The sequence below is a fragment of the Cricetulus griseus genome (genome assembly GCF_003668045.3).
Source record: "Cricetulus griseus strain 17A/GY chromosome 1 unlocalized genomic scaffold, alternate assembly CriGri-PICRH-1.0 chr1_1, whole genome shotgun sequence".
Classification (NCBI taxonomy): Eukaryota; Metazoa; Chordata; class Mammalia; order Rodentia; family Cricetidae; genus Cricetulus; species Cricetulus griseus.
Window position 1 is genome coordinate 14,091,269 of NW_023276807.1, and position 22,813 is coordinate 14,114,081.

Here is a 22,813-nt window from a genome sequence, read left to right on the forward strand (position 1 = left end):
ACATAAGTTTCTAGAGTCTGAGTTTGGCACTGTGTCAGTTTAATTAAACAACAGAATGAGACCCTACATATCCCCACAGGCTTATAAAAATCCCCAACCATGGGGTCTTTGGACAAGATTTACGTTATTAAGGATACCCTCCTGTGGAGTGGGCCTCATCTTAAATCCAATCAGAGAGCAGTTGGCTACCCCTATAAAAATCACATCACTATTGTACCAATGGGCACACCTTGCCTGGCAGGTGAGCTTTGAAATTTGTAGAGTTCACAGCTGGGTAAGACTTCCAGTACCTTTTCCTCGATGGCACCATGGAAGCCAGAGAGGGTGGAGTGAGACTTAGGGGAACTTTGAACACAGGCTTGATTTCTCTATATCTTGGAACCTAGGTGTGTAGAATCTTCAGAAATAGGGTCTTATCATCTGTTTCTGGTCGGCAACCAAAAGGAATGGCAGGAATCAGTATTACTTTGGGAGCCTCTAGTGCCTCCCTTCCTATAGGTACATATCCCTCACCTGGCACTGGATTGTTTTTCTTTGTTGTTGTTAAATAAGCAATGGCTTGTAGGGGCAGCATTATTCTCCAAACAAGATATCTCCCTTCCTGTTGTTGTTATTGTTTAACCCGTGTTTTGTTTGTTTGTCTCTCTGTATTTTCAAAGCAGGGTTTCTCTGTGTAGCCTTGGCTGTCCTGGAACTCACTTTGTAGACCAGGCTGGCCTTGAACTCACAGAGAGCCACCTGCCTCTGCCTCTCAAGTGCTGGTATTAAAGGTGTGTGCCACCACACCCAGCTTAACTTGTATTTATAACTGGTTTACAAAGTAGTACCAGTTCATATGGCTTTTACACAGATTCTTCATTTTGGTTAATCCTTCCTCCCCACTCCCTAACCTCCTCACCATTCTAGCTCCAGTGTCCCCGCCTGCCTCTATCTGCTTTCATATTAATTGTGTTCTGCCCTGGCAGTTCTGAACCTGTGGGTCAAGACCCATTGTGGGAAGTGGGAGTGGGGAGTGGGAAGGGGTGTGGGGGCATCAAATGACCCTTTCACAGGGGTTGCCTAAAACCACCAGAAAACAGATATTTACACTTACAATTCATAACAGTAGCAAAATTACGGTTATGAAGTAGCAATGGAAATACTTTTATGGTTGGGGGTCACCACAACATGAGGAACCCTGTTAAAGGGCTGCAGCATCAGGAAGTTTGAGAACCACTGGTCTACCAGCTCCCCTCCCTGAAGGTACTCCCTGACAGTGACACTTTCCAGGTTCCTGGATTCTACAGATGGTTCAAGTTAAATCCATGGATCTACAGAGTGGAAGCTGGAATCCACATGAGAGAGAGAACATTTGACATTGTCTTCCAAAGCCAAGGTTATCTCATACAGAATAATTTTTCCAGTTCTATCCATTTTCCCACCATTTTATAATTTCAGTATACAGTTGAGTAAATAAATGAAATGTAAAAATGTGTGTACACAGCACAATTTTATTATGTGTCCATGTTTTGATGGACACATAGGCTGACTGTTATGAATAGAGCAGCATAGGTGAGCAAGTATCTCTGTGATAGGATGTAAGTCCTTTGTGTATATGCCCAGAAGAGGCATAGCTTGATTGTATGTAATTTTTACTTCTATTTATTTCCATGTTTATTTTTTGAGCAATTGCCATACAGATTTCCATAGTGACTGAGCCAGTCTCTACTCCTACCAACAGTGAGCAGGTTCCCTTTTCCCTACTCATTTGAGTCAGCTTTCCCTTGAGTTTTTCAATCATAGCTATTCTGACCAAAGTGAGGTGAATCTCAATATATTTTTAATTTGTCTTTGGAATTTGAAAATGGATCTCACTATGTCACCCAGTCTGGCCTTGAACACAAAGTCCTCCAGCCTTCATCTCTGACACATGGACGTGTACATCCCCATTCCCAACTGTAATGTTATCTTGAAAACCCCACTCTTTGCATTAGTAACTATAACTTACAAAAACTTGTACTCCACATTTATTATGAATTTTGTGAATAAAAAATTTTGAGTAATATATTTGCTGGTATAGTAATTTGATGAAATGTTACCATTTGCTCAATAGTCTACATATTTCATGAAGATCCATACACTTGATGTCTTTTCAATGTTTTATTATTTTTAATTGAATGCTTATGAAAAAAAACAATTAAAGCAGATACACTGGAGGTAGTGATAGCTAATATGCTGCACCAGCTCTGCACAGCCAAGGTTAAATATCACCATTGCAGCCTTACTGATAGAGTGAGTCACTTGGTCCTGAGACTTGAGAGTTTCAGGAAGAAAAACACCTTTTAAAGCAAACCTCAGTTGTAAGCAATTCTTATTGACTTCTCAGGAATATTTTCATCTTTGATCCTGGTGCTGTCAACTATTATTAATATATTTTCCTAGACTTGCATAACTCAGTCCTCTGTGATACTGTTTATATGCATTTATAATTTAAAAAAACTGTTGATTCTCATAGCTACTTGACAAGAACAACAGATGGGAATTTCTCTTATACTATTTGATTTTCTTTTAAGCCAACTTACTACACATCACAACATGAGCATCTTGATGGTGATGCCAAAGCTGAAAGGCTTTGAGTCCATTGGGAAATGTCTGCTCAATTGGGCGGTGGGTGAAACACGGCAGGAAGCACATAGCAGCATGATATACCCTGTTTTGTTTTGCTTTTAAGGAGAAGCATTAGCTGCATGCAGAAGAGCAGCACCTACATGGGAGTCTCTGCCTTCAACGGTTCCAGAACGCTTTTGCTGACTAGTTGAGAAAATGCAGAAGATCTTGCAGACAGATGAAATTACCGATAACCAAGTTCTTAGAAAAAGAAAGAGGAAACGGACAGAGACAGTGAACTCAGAAAATGCAAATAGTGCCATGGATAAAGCACAGGTTGGTTTTCTGTTGCTTTGATTTAATCTTCTTATCTAGATCAACCACAGTCTACAGTTCCTGCATTGCTTCTTGGTACTTTCTCCCCTTTTCTAGTACTTTGTGTTTGTTCTTTTTTCAACTCAGAGAATATAGTTTCTGTTCTTTTTTTAAGCTTGAGTTAGAAACACAGTCAGTGGGCAGTTTCCCTACTTCATTTCAGCCAAGACCAGAAATGTCATTGTTTAAATTTTGTTTGCTGTTCTATACAATGAAAGACCATCAGACTGTCTGAAAATATTTTTCCTCACAAAATACTTTGTGGAGACTGGCATATTTCTTCATTAGGATGTACTCTTTCTCTCCATTTAGAACCTAGATCATGGCCACCCCTACCACCTCATACCCTTCCTGTACTTGGGACAACTAACGGACATGTTCGTTCTCTATTTTTACTTATATGTCTTTAAACAGTCACATATTTGCTCATGTTCTGTTATACATGTAGCATGTTCTTAATTTTTTAAATATTACACTCTCGTAACTATTCTAAGCATAAACAGTGGCGTCTCCCTCGTGCTCCCGTCTCCCATCCACTCTGTTCATACGCCACTTCTCCCCCGCTATTGCTTTTCTATCCTCCCTGCATTTCTTCATTTTCAATAAAATATAACTTACCTTGCACACTACTATGTACTTTGGTTTTCTACTTAGCATTTAAAGATCTTCCCAATGACAGACAGCTTTTCTTTTTGCAAGCTCTGTCATCCTACTGCCTAAATGCAGCACCCTTTAGGTAGCTATCATATGTAGAGTGGTTTTCAGATTTCTTCGTATTGCAATGCACACTGCACTGTAAAATACTATGTGCATATCATCTAGTGACGCATGGCTATCATTATATAAATCTTAATTTGTCTTTGATTTTTCAAATGCACTGCGTTTTTCCAAAAATTATTTATAAGACTTAATATTATGAGATACATGTAAATCATAAAATTCTGTTCTGTTTTGCTTTGTTTTTTGTTTTTTCGAGATAGGGTTTCTCTGTAGCTTTGGAGGCTGTCCTGGAACTAGCTCTTGTAGACCAGGCTGGTCTCTGATCTCCAGCCTCTGACTCCCGAGTGCTGGGATTAAAGGCATGCACTACCACCACCCGGCTATAAAACATGTTCTGTAGAGAAACAAATTAACCTTGCCATCAGCTTATATAGTTATACATTTTCGGTTATTTTTGGGGCTGGAACAACTAAAAATATATTGATTTAGCACAACTATACCCCACCAGTTGTCTCTGTATGAAATACATAAAGAGGATGACTTTCGGATTAGGAATTGTGTACTTGTTTCTATTCATTGACTAGACATTATAAGATTGCATGAATTAAACACATTCGTGATTAACTCCAAGTCACAAGTAATGCATGTGTCACGTTGGGAAGAGAAATAGAGGCTCTTCCTCTTCGAGTCATTTAACCAAGAGTGAGTCCAGATTTGAAGTCTCCATGCTCCCCGTGTCACCTGTCTGTATGTTGTTTGAGCCTGAAGGCTGTCTTGGGAATCTATCCCTGTGTCTGTCCCTGTGTGTCTGTCCTGTCTTTGGGCTTCTTTCGTCTGTGTGTGAGACTGTCTGTGTCTGTGTATGTCTGCTGTGCAACTGTGGTGTAACTCTGTCTTTATTGAACAGCATAGAAAGCATCACACAGGGAAGGAATGGAAATCCTTCTTACGGGAATCCTCAACAGAGTTTTACAAGGGATGACATTACTGGCTCCAACTGACCCAGACAATAAGCGTAGCTACAAACATTGTTGATCAACCAGTGTCCATAAATGGATGCTTTCAACTTTTGTGGTAGATTTAGAAAGGTGCTTTCCGCCTCTGTGTTGGCTGCCTTCAGCAAATGACACATGTGATACTCCAGGTCAGAGCCAAGAAGAGTACATAATTTAAGATGACAGCTATGCATTAGCTTAGGTCGGGGAAATGCGACCAACTCTCATGCTTCCATGCATTAGCTTACATGGGAAATCCAAGGCGAGTAGGGTGGACTGTGGCATTATTCTCAAAGGCAGTTTGTTTGTTTGTTTTAAGGCTGAATAGACAGTAGGGTGGCAATCTTTAATCTTAAGTGTCCTCAAAGTGTATTTTTAAGTCTGGCTATGAGGTCCAGAAAGAGCTTCAGTCTCATAGAATGTAAGAGATATTTTCATAAAATTATATTGCCACATAAGATGGTTTTCTGAAGGTCCCCTCCCCCCACACACAGTTAACATGCCCAGGGGCAGTGCACAGGCCTTTTTACATTTATACTTTTTTATCAATATTATCAACATTGATATTATTAGTATTAATATACATATTTCTGATTTTCATTAGATATATTATTGTAACTTTCTAGTGTGGGCTTGAAGCTGCCCAGGGGTAAAAGTGCCACATGCTCTTGAGGCCGGTATGATGATGTGTCTGGCACTTCACTGTCCTCAAAAAAATCTTAATACCATTCCAAACTACATAATTCTGTCTGTTTCCATTGCAATTCACTCCAACCAGAGATCTTTTTTGGTTAAAGATCTTGGGCCTAAAAGCCCTCTTCTTTTATCATTGTATCTATATTTAACCCTTTTACCTCCAATTTATAGCAGTTACCTAAAGGCCTTATGAAACAAAATATTTGAAGGTATCCCTTGACTCCAATGCATTTCATTGGCTGAATACCATCAGGAAGGCTCTTGAGAAAACCAAGGTGAAAGTCTACCTGCTCTTGACCTAGGGATGTAATTGTGAAATGTTTCTCTGGTCTTGAAGATTAACATTACATGGAAGCTGCAGTGTTGAAGATTCTCACATTGTTGTTCCATTTCCCTCAACACACAGCTAGCTTTGTCTCTGTGTCTAACAACTGCTAACGACTTCAGGAAAGGAGATGCTGGCAGGCAGCTTTTCATTCCTTTAAGGTTATGGAGCAGCAATGGCACATATTGTTTCTGTTTGTGTAGGGACAGGTGTAGCCACAGTGAGTAGCATGGGGAGTCTGGGAAATGAAGTCTTCAGCTAAGAGCTCTGTGTCCTGCTCAATACCTGTTTCCAAGAAGAAGCAAGAGAACATAGCTACTTAGAAACAGTGAGCTCTCTCTTCCTCCACCAACTTTTCTTTAGGGTTCTGGCACTTTTCTGGTGGGTTTCCCTGCTCAATTCCCATTGTCTTGACTATTTAGAGGTCACTCTGTTGTAATTAAGTTTGAAAGATGCAGTTCACCAAATTCAACACCCTCCCTTCCTTCCTCTGATGATCTTGCCTGAATTCCTTTCTTTCTTTTGGGAACTTTGTAAAACTTACTAATAAAAACAAAACTAGTTACTATCCATAGAATTCTTGTCTGAACAGACACTCTTTAGTTTTCAAAATACCTTTCATTCCTATTTGATCAAATGCATCACTTTCCCCCTAAGATTTGCACATATAATGAGAGTACATTAGCTATGGTAATTTTCATCACTATTGTATATATTGCAATTGTATATAGCCACACGAACTCACATATAAACAATGAAATGCATACTTATGTTTTTATAAGAGTTGAATATACATATGACAAATCATACAAAAGTTTGGTTACATTTTCCCATGACTGATCTCATCAGGCTTTTGATTCTCTATTCCTGCTTGATAAGACCAAACCCAAAACAAAACCAAATCAAACAATAAAACCTAAACTTTTCTATTCACCATGAAACATTCCTTTTGAGCTGTTGTTATAGTATCTTAGTCACCTCAAGATTCAAGCTTCAATCAATCCTACATTCTTAGCCTCCTCCACTCCACTGTTTTCCTTGGGAAGTGATCCAGGTTTGGGAATGCTTGCATATCATCTCAACACTGGGGAGGGACATATCTTTTCCACCATAGTTCTTAATGTCCCTGACTAGTTGCTAGGTATTCATTAGTGTTCCAGTGAGCCCACCCTTCCAGGCCCATTAGGGATTCTGTTGGCTCCACCCCCAAGCTTTGGCAGCTTGGCAACCATGGCCACCTTCCACAAGACCCTGGCACTTTGTATAGCCTCTTGCTACATCCTCTCTTTTTGTCAGTTCCCCCAAACGCTTGCCTATCTCCTGACTAGGACACAAGGACCCTTTTGAATTTCTAGCTGCTTTGCACAAGCTCTGGAGAGTCTCGATGCTAGATTTCAACCACTTGTCTAAGCATCTCTTTGACTGTTTCTCATCTATGACTCAGAGAGGCAACATGCTGCCCTAAAGTTATTCTGGACCCGGAGCCTCTTTACAGATTTTAGAAGGATGACAAGCAAGGAGCTAGTCTGCGGCCCCATTGCCTCTCCCTAACATGGATGTTTCCCTCTATGTCCCCTCTCCTGAAATTCTGCCAAAAGAACCAGTGAAGGAGGAATGCAGACATTTGACTTTGATTTTCTGAAATTCCTGTTCTTTATTCTCCAGTCCCCCGCTCCAAGCACCAGAGTGCCTTATAGCATGAGCTTTCCCTGTGACACTGACTTCTTCTTTTCTACTCTCAGGCTCAGTTTTCAAAAACCTTCATGCTATACACATCTGAATTCTGGTCTTTATAAATGTCCTTTAACACCAAAATTTCCAGTGATGTGTAAGATACACACACACAGGCTCTTATGTATGTATATGTATATTTATATATACATGTGTGTGTGTGTGTGTGTGTGTGTGTGTGTGTGTGTGTGTGTGTGTGGTGTGTGTGTTGTGTGTTGTGTGTACACACATACCAACTTAGTAGTTTCAGGGTTTTTTAAAGATTTTATTTATTATGTATACAACATTCTGCTTCCATGTATATCTGCACACCAGAAGAGAACACCGGATCTCATAACGGATGGTTGTGAGCCACCATGTGGTTGCTGGGAATTGAACTCAGGACCTCTAGAAGAGCAGTCAGTGCTCTTAACCTCTGAGCCATCTCTCCAGCCCCAAGTTTTTTTTTTTAATCTCACCATCATTTAAGACATTTCCAATTATTGCCTCACTTTTGACCTCATAAACACTAGGTTTCTTTTGGAGGAATCTGTTCTTTCTTTTCTCTGACCTAATAAATAACAGAATTAGCTTTGTGACAATCCTAATAGAGAAACTATGAATGGAAACTAGAGAGAAAGAAAGAATGGGAATGAGCATAAGAAAAGCCTACCACATCCTACCACATAATAGAGACGGTAAAAATGCCTACTGTGTACAGCCTAGTATTAGATTTATAAAGATCAAATCCCAAGTTGACTAGAGCAGTGGTTCTCAACCTTCCTGATGCTGCAGCCTTTTAATACAGTTCCTCATGCTGTGGTAACTCCAACCACAAAATTATGTTCATTGCTACTTCATAGCTGTAATCTTGATACTTTTATGAATCCAAATGTAAATATCTGTGTTTTCCAGTGGTCTTTGGTGATCCCAAAAGGGTCGAGACCCACAGGTAGAGAACTACTGGCCTAGAATATAAGCTTGGAAAAAGAAGCCTGACACTAGAAAAGGAAAAAGTTCTAACATGAAGAAAGCTTCTGATTCACACAAATGATAGGGACACTGCTGTTTGGATGGGGAGACTGTGGGATAAATGCTCTCTTTTTTCTATGCATATGTTTATTTAAAAAGAAATAAACCCTATCAAACCACTTCCTATCCTCAGATAGCCTCCAAACAATCCCTATCAGTCTTGCCTATAATGTATTCAGTCCCCTCCCTCCCTGCCACAGGATTTAAGCCTTGGACATGCTAAGCAACCACTCGATCCACTGATCTGTGTTCTTCTTAGCCTGCTTTTCAAAGAAAAAGCACACTTATGTAATATTGAATCATATATAAATATCTATTACATATTGTAGATTATATATTAGGTATAATACAAGTTTCTAAATAATTAATCATTCATTTCAGTTTCTCGCCCCTGTCTCTCTTTTGGGGAGGGTTTTCACTGTGTTGTTTAGAGTGGCCTTGTTTCCTGGAATCGAGTGATCCCCCTGCCTCAGCCTCCTAAGGAGCTGGCACATGTGTGTGCTACTCACAGCTTGTCTACTTTCTAACTGTACAAATGATACATTGTACAGTTATATCTGCAACTTGCTTTTTTCACTCTACATTGTACTAACATGGATTCCTGTGGCTCTGAGTTATCCACTAACAGTGCTGTTTAAATCCCACTGTCAGAGACCAGCACAAGGGCCCTGTCCCCTGTCCTGACAGTAGACATTTGGATTATCTTCAGATTCTCACCATTATTAATCTTGCTTCATTTGAAAGTCTTGGGCATGTTTTCTTGTATTTACACAGAGATCTTGGGATTATTTGCAGAAGCACAGAGGAGATAAATTTTAAACACTCTAGGATAATATTACAGTGCTTTCCAAAGCAGTGTGCCAAATTACCTTCCTACAGCAACATATAGAGAATTTAAATGACCCATGCCCACTCTGTGTAGTTTTTTCAGAGTCCATGGGTTTTGCCCAAATGGTAATGGATGGTGATTGTGGCCTTAAGAAGTTCTTTCTTAATATTGTGATCAGAGATTTTATATCTAAGAAATGCCCACACCAAGTTTAAAATACATACATTTATATTTCCTATACAATTTTTGCATTTTGCTTTTGATGTATAAATTCTTAATCCATCTGCAGGGATTTGAATGCAGGTGTGTGTGTGTGTGTGTGTGTGTGTGTGTGTGTGTGTGTGTGTGTAAATATGCATGTATATGTGTACACTTATGTAAACACGTACATGTGGGTGTATGTGTGCATGAATCTGTGTGTATGTGTATGTATTAGTGCATGCTGAATCAGTGTGTGTGAGTGTATGTGTGTGTTAGTGCATGCATATGTGATTAGAATGAAGCCAGCATCCATTTCTTTACCTGTTTTGACAAAGCTGAATGGGCCAGCATTCCAGAATCCTGGGTCCAGTAGCTCTTACTTCCCAGGTGAGCCCACCCTGTCATACATCACAACTCTCAGGCATCTATTTCTTATAACTACTCGATCCTACTTCTTGGTAATGTTGTCTATCTCTGTATCAGTACCAAACTGAATCAGTCTGAATTTTTAATACTTTGGATTTATAGAGAAGTCTCAATTTCTGATAATTCTTTAAGAACTCTTTGGATATTATTGGCTATTGCATTTACAATTTTTTTATTTTAGAGGCACTCATATTTACATATCAATCCCCCCCCCATTCCCTCACCCTCCCATCCTCCCATGTTCCCCACCAACCCATCCCCGCCTCCTCCCCAGGGACAGTGAGGTCCTCCACGGGGGACCTTCAATTTATAGACAATTTTTTAAAATTTTTCATTGGAATTGCATTAACTTAACATCGATCAGCTGGAGGATAATCAATATTTTTACTTAATGGCCTTTCATTTCTGAACATTTCCCTCTACATTGAGGGCATGTTTCAGTAAAGGTTTTTTTTGTTTGTTTGTTTTGTTTTCCTCATAAAGAGGTTACACTCTTTTTTGCTTTTCATTAATGACATCTATTCTCAAAACAAGATACACGCATGAACATAAAAGATTTAGACTCTAACTGGGAAAAAAACAAGTTATTCTATAAAAATGTACTTATCAGACCTTTTACTTACAGTGCTGGTGATGACACCAAGGTCTTGTGCATGCTCAGCAAATGCCCTACCTTTCAGCTCCATTCCTGGCTTTTAATCACCAGAGAATTAAAAAGAACATTTTATGGATGTCTAAAATGCATGCGGAAGAATGCACATATCAAAAATGTGGTTCCATGAATTTCTCCAAGATTAATGCTGTAGAGAATTAAATAGTCACCATCACACTAATAGACCCCTCACATCCTTACTTTAATTCTGCCCTGTACTTATCCCTGTGACTACCGTCCTTAAAACCCTTGGCGTCTTTTTTAACTGTTCCTAATCATCTGTAGCTGGTATACAGAGCAAGAATGTGCTGCCAGCTTGTTAAGCTTCCTCTTTCTTTCTTTCTTTCTTTCTTTCTTTCTTTCTTTCTTTTTTAAGACATGGTTTGTTTGTTTCTTTATTTTTCTATCTAGCCAGACTGGTCTGTATCTCTGGCTGACCTCCTGTCTCTGCTGCCAAAGTCCTGGGATTAAAGACAATACCACTGTGCCTGTATGCTAACCCAGATGAAGGAAGGTGTAGTGATACATTATTTGTGATTTATTAAAACTTGCCTGATGATTCAGAAAGCACAGTCAGTGACAAGCCATAGAAGCCAGGAACACACCTTTAATCCCAGCAGCCGGAAGCTAGGGGGTAGTGGTACTCACCTTTAATCCTAGGACTCAGGATTAAGAGGTAGATGTATCTCTGTGAGTCCAAGGCCAACCAGATCTACACAAGATTGATTCAGTCCTAAAGAGAAACAGAGCTCACGCCTTTAATCCCAGGACTCGTGAGAAGTATATAAGTTAGTATCAGAATTGAGTATGAGGCATTCATTCTCCAGCCACACTGAGGAGAGGCTACAGTCTGAGGTTTGGTGAGAGCTCGTGGACAGGATCAGCCCACTCAACCCGAGGTAGAGGTAAGAAGCTAGTGGCCAGCTGCTTTGCTTTTCTGATCTTCAGCTTGAAGTTTGAACCCCAATATCAGTCTCTGGGTCTTTTATTTTTCCTGCTACAGAAAGGAAGTCAGATTTTGAAATACTTAGGACAAGGCAGGCACCATCTCAGAAGAGCCAAAGTTAGCCAAAGGGTGGCTTTGCAGGGTCTACCACATTATATAATATGCTGTTTTATCACTGGTTAGGCAGAAAGTCAGAGTCCTAACTTCCACTAGAATATGATCATGAACCTTTTCCCTCATCTTTCCTGAGTTCTAGAGGGTGGAGGACAAAGCAGGACCATGCATTGTGGGAGCTGCATGTGGAAACAGGCATCCATGGGTCTGATTAAGTGGCTTTGGGTTAGCTGTTAAAGGAACTGCAAGAAGTCTTTTTTTGTGTGTGTGCATGACTTGTGTTTTAGAGAGACCCATATTCAGGAAATGCCTTCCTGCCTGGTGAGAGCTCCAGTGATGATGAAACTCCCTTAGCAGAACTGTCCAAGGAGGAACTTTGTACCAAAATCAAAAACCTGAAAGAGAAACTAACCAACATCCGAAAGGAGAACAGCCGGCTTCGACAGTCTTTGGTCATGCTACAAGGTAAACCTTAAAAGGATTGGCATTTTAGATAAAAGGGACAGTATGTGATTGATGTAAAATATTGTATTATTGCAGATCAACAGTTAAAAATGGAAAAGAAAATCAGTTCCTGAGAGAGCTCAAAATTGGCATTTTAAGAAATCAGGCAATAGCCAAATTTAAATATGGAAGCATCCAGTTATTGCACACATAATTTAGGTGGTCTTACAATGTCCAAAATCTTGTATTCATTTAGTAGTATTCAGTAGATACTTACTGAACTTCAGCTGTTTAAATGTGGGCCCCAGAGGGAAAAGAAGAACTAGTCAGGCCAAACTGACTGTGGTGTCTAGATGGACTCACAGCACTACTCCTGTCGGGAAGACTCCAGGAAGTGGGACTGTTGTGATTGGCTGTGAGCCACTGGTGTTACTGCTTCCATAGACTGCACACAAGCTTTTATATTGGGAACAGTGGCTTAAGAGAATGACTACAGTCTAGAAGTAAAAAAAAAAAAGGTTTGATGCTTTTCTTATGTCTGTAGGCTCCATGTTTGTGTTCCAGCTTATTTTGTAATGGTGTTGTTCTTTGAGTATTTGATACATCTATATAATGTATTATGATCATACCCACCTCCATTTCCTCCCTTCACCTCCTCCCAGGCCCTCCCAACATATTCTGCTCCCCCCACACCTGCAACTTCATATTTATACTTTTAAGAATGAAATAGCTTCAGTTCACAGTGCAGCACTGTGTGATTTTTAAACCACTATCTGGCAGTTATCTTATCTTCAGCATCATGACGTGAAACTCCAAATACACATAACTTCCTGCCAGTTGCTTCTGTGTACAGAACTGGTGCGGGTGGCACAGGAAAGGGAGTGAGGACCGGCTACCAGGAGGTGTCACAGCCATTCCGACTAGCCCGCCAGCTGCTACTCTAGGACAGTAACTGTGGAAATGAAATGTGTAGTTCCATGGAAGGCTTGGGGACAGACAGGGTGACAGAGGCTGGAGCATGAGTGAAGTCAGAGGTTGGCAGAAATGAGACACTTTTGCCTAAGATTTATATCGAGTTTAAGAATTTATAGTTTTAAGTACAACAAGTCATGTGTGAGAAGAAGGATGTTCCATTAACTAATAAGTCTTTCCGCTGCAGCCTCCCCCACCCCCGAGTCCTGCTGCCATATGGGCACTTTCTGTCAGGCCGCCCAAGGTCTGCCCACTGCCATGTTAAGGTCCCAAGTAACACACAGAGACTTAGATACAAATGCTGCTTGGCCAATGACTAGGATTTCTCATCTGCTAGCTCAGTCTTAATTATAATAAATCTATATATTTTATAAGACTTATGTTATGTAGGATGCCTTCCACTGGTATCCTCATCCTGGGATCACATGTCGGCTCAGAGCAGAGAGCAGGAGGAAGAGCGAAAAAGGGGCAACTTCCTTCTTGCCCTTGCTTATATATGAGTCTCCCTGCTATGTCACTTCCTGCTTGGATCACCACTTCTTTACTACATTTCCCAGAATCCTCCTTGACTCCTAGTCCCACCTCACTTGCTGTCTAATTGGCCAAACAGTACTTTATTTATCATCCAATAAGACAAACACATTCACAGAAGCACTTCCCCCATCAGTTGGGCCTTTACTTCTTCGCTTTAAGGACTGGGGTTTTATAACTGTTGTTTTCTTTTGGTGACATCTTCAGAGAACAGAGTTTCTGTTTTAATCTGCTAAAGAGCTTGGAATGTGCTGGAAATCAAAGACAAAACATCAGAGTAACTGGCTAGTGAAGCACTGATTTAGGGTTACATGTTTTTATTTCGGTCCCAAATCTACTCACGAGCTATAGCTATAGTCCTCTTCCTCTGCCCTCTCCCCCAGTTTCAGTTCCTCATCTACAAAATAGAGTCAATATGTTGTTTCCTTGTTACCATGGGAATTGGATGAAATGAAGATAACTTCTATACACAACGCCCAGCACAAGCTGGGAGATTCAGGAATGATAACTTAGTATTGCCTTCATCTGTTTTTTTTATTGACCACAGCACCAAAAGCTCTGTAAGATGTTATGAGGTTAGGTCTTGTGATATCCCAGCTGAGTTCTTTCTCTGGGAGATTGCTTTAGCCATTCAAGGCCTTTTCTGGTTCCTCATGAATACTTCTGTTAGTTTTTTTTTCTAGATATGTAAAGTATGATATCTGAATTTTAAGGAATATTGCATTAGATATGTAGGTTAATTTTGGTATATAACTGTTTTTATTACATTAATTCTACCAATAAGAGGTGTGAAAGGTCTTTCCATTGCCTAGTGTCTTTGATTTGTTTTTTCAATGGCTTGAAGTTTTCATTGCATAGGTCTTTCACTTCTTCCATGTAGTTCATTCATAGTTACCTTCATTTTTGGAGCTGTTATGAATGAGATGTTTTCCCTAATGTCTTTCTCTTAGAGTTCATTGTAAGTATACTATGGGGCAACATGAAAATAAAAGTTTCTGCACAGCAAATCAACTATTAACAAAGCAAATACCCCAAGGGATGGGAGAAAATCTTTATCAGCGATACTTCAGGCAGAAGGATAATAACCAGAATTCACAACACACACACACACACACACACACACACACACACACACACACACACACACACACACTATCCAGGAAACAAAAGCACCAGTCAGGAAGTGATGTACGGAAGTGAACAGACAGTTCTGAAAAGAAACACAAACGGCCAATAACTACTTTTTAAAGTGTTTAGTATCCTTAATGACAAGAGAAATACAAATTACAACAACTTGAGATGTCACCTTATTCAGAGTGACTGTTGCCAGGAAAATCTGAAAAACACTGGAAAGGATGTGGGAAATAAGGTCCCTTATTCGCTGCTGTGGGAGTGAGAACCAGTATAGAGAGTATGGAAATTAGCTTGGATGTTCCTCAAAAAATGAAAGACAGAACTACTATTATGACCCAGTTATCTCACTCCTGGGTGTAGACACAAAGGACTACATCCTACCACAGAGATGAGCCCACACCCACGCTCACTGCTTCTCGGTTTGCAATGATAAAGAAATGGAAGTAGTCTAGATGTACATTAGCAGAAGAATAGATAATGAAGGCGTGGTGTGTGCGCATTGTGAAATAGTATTCAGCTGTAAAGAAAAATGAACTGTGTAGGGAAAAGGATGCACCTGGAAAATATAATGTTGTGGAAGGTGGCACAAACTCAGAAATGAAAAAAGGAGACCCAGAGAGGGTCATATTAGGTAGTGAGGAAGGATGGAGTGTAGCCCCTCTCCCTGCCTTATAGTAAATATGTGAATTGAACATTCCATGCATTGAAGTAGCAAGAACCATTTTTCTGCCCAAAAATATTCCATGTTTTTCTTCTCTGAGGCAGTGCTTGGGAACGTTGAACCTTCTTTTATTCCTCTGACCATCAGTGCACAAGGAGTTAGATGAGTTGTCACTGAGCACAATTGCCTCAGTGACCAGCAATAAAAAAAAAGGGGGGGGTTAATGACCTGACACTTTTCCCTTTTTTCTTCTATTAAAAAACTATATCAAATGATTCTATTAACAGTGTTACTTAATTTATAAATTGTATTGCTATAACTAGGATAAAGTAAAGGATTTTTATAAAAGGAAGAAACATAAAAGAAAAGGAAGGGAGAGAAACACGGAGACAGAGAGAGAGAGAGAGAAGCCCTTTAAAAGGTATTCATATCAATACTCTCTTCAGTTTCCCATCTGGTATTATTTCTGGGTCCCATTTGAATCAAGTTCTTTTAATGCCACCAGGATTACTGCCCTTCAATCACCATTCTCCATCATGCACCAGTGTAGAGGGCAGCAGGTACAAGATGCCACAGCCTGAAAGGCTAGGAACACAGAAAGGTTTGGTTTTTCACAGTTCTGGAAGCTGGAATTCCAAAATCAGGGTGTCAGCAGAGGTGCTGAGGGAGGCTTCCCAGGCATTTTCCTTAGCTTCTGGGTAGTCATGACCCCAGGCAGCTGTCTGATACCAATTTTCACATAGCATTCTCTGTCTAATCACTGGGTATTAAAATTCCGTCCATGAGCTTTGATGCTCAGAGTTCTGTCTGCAGTTAGTCAGACTTTCTGTTACTGACAAATTCTTAAATTGAGAAAGTCCGTGTAAGGGAAGGAAGATTTATTTTGCCTCACAGAGTCGGGGGTTTCAATATATGATCATCTGGCTCCATTGCTTTGGGCTCAAAGCAAGATAATATACTTTGGCAAAGATAGCATGGTGTGTCAAAGCTGCTTACCTTATTGGCAGCCAGGAAGAACAGAGAACAAGGAGCAGGGAACAAGATGCATTCTTCCATGGCGTGTCCCAGAGATGACTTGCTTCCTCCACCAATGCCCCGTCCTCCCAAAAATGCCCCCACAAAGCATCAAGAAATAAATCTACTGGTGACATTAGAGCCCTTATGACCCAGTCATTCCCCGAAAGGCCCAGATCTGAACATGCTACATTAGGGCCTATGTCTTTAATGCATGATCGATGCCCTTCTTGGAGACGCTTAATATCCAAACCGCAACACATGCCTAGACCTCCCCAACTCCTTGTTCACCAAGACTCACTGCTACTGAAAACTAATACAACTCGAGACTCTTTCCTGACTCCCTTCCTGTCTCTTTCCCTCCTGCAGGTTCTAGTTCTCAAGCCAAAAAGCAATAATGTTATCCTCTGTTTCTATATCCCTTTCACTGTTTACATTCAAAATAGTTCTAGGATTCAGTCTCTTTTCTCAAACCACTATTGCTAATCATTTTTGGGTTTGTTTTGGTTTGGTTTTTTTGTTTTTTGTTTTTTGTTTATCGAGACAGGGTTTCTCTGTGGCTTTGGAGTCTGTCCTGGAACTAGCTCTTCTAGACCAGGCTGGTCTCGAACTACAGAGATCAGCCTGCCTCCACCTCCAGAATGCTGGGATTAAAGGCGTCCATCACTACCGCCCAGCTGCTAATCGTTAAAAAAAAAAAAAAAAAAAAAAAAAAAAAAACCTTTTATTATTTCATGTGTAAGGATGTTGTTTTGCTTGCATGTTTGTCTGTGTACTATGTGTTCAGTGCCCACAGAAGTCAGAGAGTCAGATCCCCTGGAACTGGTGTTACAGACAGTTGTGATCTGCCATCTGGGTGCTGGGAATCAAACCCAGTTCCTCTGGAAGAGCAGCCAGTGCTCTTAACCACTGTGCCACTTCTCCACCTACATTGCTCCTCTTTTTCAAGCTACCATTATCTCTCGCACAGATTTTATGGCAGCTCATTTATGTGGGATGGCCCAGCCCATTGTGGTTGGTGCCACCACTAGTTAGATGGTTCTGGGTGATAACCAAAACCAGGGTACCAAGCAAGTAAGCAGCACTTCTCCATAACTTATAGTTATAAGATTCAAGGCTAAAACAAACAAAACAAAAAAACCTCCTCTCCCGTTACCTATGCTCGTGGTGTTTTAGTATGGCAAAAGAAACCCTAGCTAAGACAGAGTGGGTGAGGCCTGGTTGAAGAATGGAGGCTATCAAGGCTGTGCTTTGAAGAGTTTGTATGGGCCCTGGTCCTTGCTGTTGTTCTCTCTCTACTGCATGGATGCCATGAGGTGAGCAGCCTTTTCCCCACATACCTGTCTGCCACTATGTTTCTGCAGTGGCCTAAAAGCAACAGGGCCAACTGACTGTGGCTGAAAAATCTCTGAAACAGTGAGCCACAAGAAATGAGGAAAGGAGGTTGATTGGGGGCGGGGAAAGAGGGGAGACTGTGGTCTGTATGTAAAATAAATGAAAAAAAGTTAATTAAATTAAAAAACTAAATCTGTCCTCTCTAAAGCTGCTTAGGTCAGATGCTTGGTCACAGTGACAAAGACTTCACCAACTCAGATTCTAATGAGGGAAGGGTCTGAGAAGAGATCATGTGTTAACTCAAATATGCCACTGTGGAGCGGCAAATGTGAGCATGCTCTGTGTGTGTGAAACATTTGCAGCATCCCTGACTGATACAGTGGGCAAGCAAACGCAGTGCAGAAGGAAGTACATGCATGGTATTACTTTTGTGCAGCCAGGAAACAGAGTCCACCGAAAACTCAATTCTTCTGACAAAGGAGATTCAGTAAATCCTCATAAATCACACTTTCCCTCAGCACTTGAATAGCTCAGAAAGCTTAATTGAAACATGTTTCAATCCCCCTCCCATCTTGAAATGTTACCAAAAGTAAATTTAAAATAAACAGAAGCACAGGAATGAGAAAACTCTAAAAATAAAAAAAAATCACAAATGTAAATGATGCCAATGAAATTTTAGAAGCTGAAAAAGCAGATGATGAATGCTGACTGACTTGGACTGGGGAAAGTGAGAATTCTCAGCATTCTGACTGAGACCGTGGCAAAGGACAGCAGTGGCCAGATTAAAACGAAATAAGCCAAAATCATGCTGAGGAACTGATTAAAAGCTATAGGAATTGTACTTATGAGAAGCTAATGGCAAAAGTAGACTGTGCTTCCGCCAAGTGAAAGAGTAATCCCAAAAATGGGAGGAACATGGTATCCAAACTACTGTGATCCATTGTAAGCACAATATTTGTTAAACCAGCAATCCTGTTAGAACATGCAGGGATGGCGGAGAAGAGTGCGAACATGTTTGTATATATGAACTCTGTGTTTCTGTGTCAGGAAGAATTTAGAGGGGGCTACATTACCTTATTAAATAGATGAAATTCTCTGAATCTGAAAGAATCAAATAGTTACATATGCAAATTACAATTATGTAAAGTTATAAAGACCAACCCATAATTAACAAGTAAATGGGTTGGTGTGAGAGCCTCCGGGAGTAACAGGAGTAAGGAGGGGAAGGTGGAGGAATGCTGGCTTTAAGCCTTATCTTATTTAAAGAGCAAAACTAAATCCTTGCCAGTGAGATGGCTCAGTGGTTAAAGGCCTGTCCATCTTGTATATATGAATATTCACTGTCATGGCAATCCTGAGTTTGACCCTTGTAGCCCACATGGTAGAGGAGAACTAATTCCTTCCCACAAGTTGTCCTCTGACCTTCACATGTGTATATATGCACACACACACTGAGGGGGAGAGATTAAGTTATAAAATAATAAAAATCCCTGATAGGAGACATCCAATATTTAATACTACCATTTTTAAATTTATTTTCTTATATACCAGAAATTGTTAGTATGTCCTTAAAGAGAAAGACAGAGAGAACCGACTCATATCGATTACAAGTAGCTTTAAGTATTTAACTAATTACCCTAGCATACATAAATGTGTGGGATGAGAAGGAAAGCATACAACTGAGAAATATACAAACCTATATAAACTGAGAGGCATGTCACAGTCAAAGACAGGAGGAAATGATGCTAGTTCATCCTGAAGAAGCTAGTAGCTTCATTTCTCAGTCAAAATATCAATGATCCTTTTTGTTGTTTCTTGTTTTTGAGCCTCCTGAGTTCTGGAATTGCAAGCATGCACCACCATTGTCTTGTTTATTTGGTGCAGGGGATTCAGCTTCATGCATCCTAGGCAAGCACTATGCCAACTGAGTTACATCCAGACCTTATTTTTGCTTTTAGTAATTAATCAAACTGTTTTTAAATTATCCTGAGGGAATAACAACTTGCACAAGGCTACACAGAGAGTACATGGTGGGACATGGTACCTCACAGTTAGAGGTGATGGACAGTCAGTAGCTAGCCATTCAGTGGGCGTAATGCACATCCCCATAGAGCCTAATCTATAAGGATAAGGATAAGGAGGACACAGAGCTTAGGAGGCTGCCTTTGAGGAAGGGCACATAGAGACTGCTACATCAGAATTTGTTAGCCGGGCGTTGGTGGCGCACGCCTTTAATCCCAGCACTTGGGAGGCAGAGGCAGGCGGATCGCTGTGAGTTCGAGGCCAGCCTGGTCTCTTGAGTGAGTGCCAGGATAGGCTCCAAAGCCACACAGAGAAACCCTGTCTCGAAAACCCAAAAAAAAAAATTGTTATGATGTCTGCTATCACAAGTCAATCAAGCCAGTTTCAGAGGCATGTAACCGGTGCAGTCACTCGGGGCCTACTCTCAGAGGCATCCACACAGTGCTTAAAGGCTTGGATGTTACCACCTTAAAATGCTTACACTTTGAACACAAGCCCTGTGTTTCCGTGTTAGACTCCGCCCCCAAAGCTGTGGAACTAACTAGTCCTGCAAACAGTCAGAGAAAGGATGAATTTCTTAACAAACGATATTGGGAAATGGATAGTCCCAGTTAAATTCTCATTTTACTCCATACAGTATATGAAAAACATAGCTGTATATTAAATTAAAACTCAGGGTCCAAGTTTGAATAGAAGCTGTGATGAATTTTGTCTGCAAAAATTAATCCTGAAGGACAGAGAGATGGCCTAGCCATTAAGAACACTTCCCAGCCCCAAGTCAGGCTCATAGCCTGTAACCCGGGCCTGAAGGAATCTAACACTCTCTTCTGTCGTTCACCAGCACCTGCACTCATGGGCATCAACACAAACACACTCATTTAAAAAGTAATCAAAATAAACCCTTTTTTACTAAATAGTCTCATCTGTTTGCAGTGGTATACATTTAAAATCTTAGGACCTGAGGAAGCTAAAGAGGATTCTGAGTTTGAGGCAGTCCCAAGCAGTACACTGTGTTCAGGGCCAACCTGGGCTACATAGCAAAATTCTGTCTAAAAATAACTAACCTAACAGTAGTAGATATTTTCTAATATTATCTTTGTGTGGACCTGGAAACACGAACCCAGAGGCAGATGTTTCTAATACCCAGATGTGGTCCTGGGATATTACCTCCCACTAAAAGCCCCAGAGTTTCTCATGGAAAGGTCAGTTCTAGGTGTTGTAAACACACCAGGAGACTTTCTGAGAGCATCAGGGAGAAAACCGTTCTTGAATGTCAGAGCAGGGAGCAAGGAAGTCTGGCAGAAACAGTACGAAGGTGGCAGCTGGAGGAGCTTCCTACAGACCAAACATGGGACAGTTGGAATGTCGCAGAGGCTTGGTAACTATAACAGACAGAAACATATTCTTGAGGCTTATGTGCAGAAGTTCACATTCATATTTAGACAGAAGAATGTAGTGGTCACCTAGGAAAACTTATCACTCTGAAAGACTCATGGGGCCTTACCCTCTCTGAGGAGTGGATGGGGGGGCGAGTGGGAGGAACGGAAGGAGGGGGAAGTGTGATTGGTATGTAAAATGAATAAAAATTTTTAAATAAACAAACAATAAAATAATAAAACTCTGTATGCACATTTTCATCATATTTCTTTAGTTGCAGCACCAAGGGTCAAGCTCAGAGCTTTTCATGTAAGGCCCATGCTGCACCACTTAACACTCTCTTCAAATCTGTTTATTTAGAAATGGGTCTTCCTGTATGGCCAGGCCAGGCTCAACTCCAGCCTCAACAGTAGGCACACTCTGCACTCTGCTTTGTGTGTGTGTTTAAGGCATGATAACAGTGAGATATAAACTCAAGGAGAGTGTTTGTATGTGTGCTTTGCTCCTTTTGTCTCTGTGACTGAATACCTGAGAACAAATGTCCGATTAGTTTCAGAGGTCTCCAGCCATGGTTATCTGGATCTGCTGTTTCTGGGTCACAATGAGGTAAAACACCATGGCAGAGGGCATGGAAGAACCAAGTTGCTTGTCATACACCGGCAAAGAAATAGAAGGGGACCAAGACAAGATACAGTCCTCAAGAGCACCCCAGAGTGACCTACTTCACCTAGACCCCATCTCTAACCATTTCTTCTACCTCTCAATGATGCCAACTTACAAACCCTGGGATGGAGGGATGACTCAGCAGATAAAATTTCTTACTGTTTGCTCTTTCAGAAGACCAGAGTTTAGTTCTCAGCACCCATGTCAGCCACCTCACCTCCACCTGAACTTACCTTCAAGGGACTCAGCTCCCTTTTCCGGCTTCCTCGGGCAGCCAAACTTGTGGCAGAGACTCACATAGACACGCCCTTACACACACTTAAAAATTTTTAAGTAAATCTTTAAAAGAAATCTTAGGACTCCACGTGTAGGTTAATGCTTGACAAGGGTAGAACTTGCATGATCCAGTCACCACCTCAATGACTGGCCCATGAGCATAAATAGAGACAGCCCCCTGGGAGAGAGACTTCAGTGAATCATCTGGGGACCAAACCTTCAAGGTATGCAAAACACAGCCTGAATTAATACAAATAAAATGTTAAAATGCCTAATAATTTAAAGGAGTTAGTAATAATAGCTAACACACATGCACTAAATTGGTGATTCCCAACCTTCCTGATGTTTCAATACAGTTCCTCACTTTGTGGTGACCCCCAACCATAAAATTATTTCCATTGCTACTTCATAACTGTAATTTTGCTACTGTTATGAATCATAATATAAATATGTGTGTTTTCTGATGGTCTTTGGTGATCCCTGTGAAAGGTTCATTCAACCCCCAAAGGGATTGTGACCCACAGTTTGAGAACTGCTGCACTAATTCTTATAAGCATTCTCTAAAAGCCCTGTCAGTTCTTAACAAATGAAAGCAAAGGGAAAAAAGTTGAGCAGCTATTGCTTACCTATAAATCCCAACACTTGGAAAATTGAGACAAGAAAAAAAAAACGGTTGGTTTAAGTCCAACCTCAGCTACATGGTAAGCATGAGGCCAGTCAGGGCTACATGAGACTCTATATCATAACAAAGTAAAGTAAAGCACAACAAAAACACTA

General features: G+C 40.7%; 1 protein-coding gene across 5 annotated transcripts in view; it reads left to right on the forward strand.

Annotated features, from left to right (window-relative positions):
- The window catches only part of Bend6 (BEN domain containing 6), a 59,799-nt gene that overhangs the window by 19,480 nt on the left and 17,506 nt on the right, over positions 1–22,813 (forward strand). For 4 of the 5 annotated variants that reach the window (XM_027386925.2, XM_027386924.2, XM_035452526.1 and 1 more), the window contains exons 2-3: positions 2,711–2,922; positions 11,895–12,072. In XM_027386925.2, coding sequence (XP_027242726.1) covers positions 2,803–2,922; positions 11,895–12,072 — 298 coding nt within the window. In that variant the 5' untranslated portion in view covers positions 2,711–2,802. Of the gene's footprint in view, positions 1–1,269; positions 1,376–2,710; positions 2,923–11,894; positions 12,073–22,813 lie in introns of all 5 variants that reach the window. The other variant, XM_035452525.1, reaches the window with a different exon arrangement.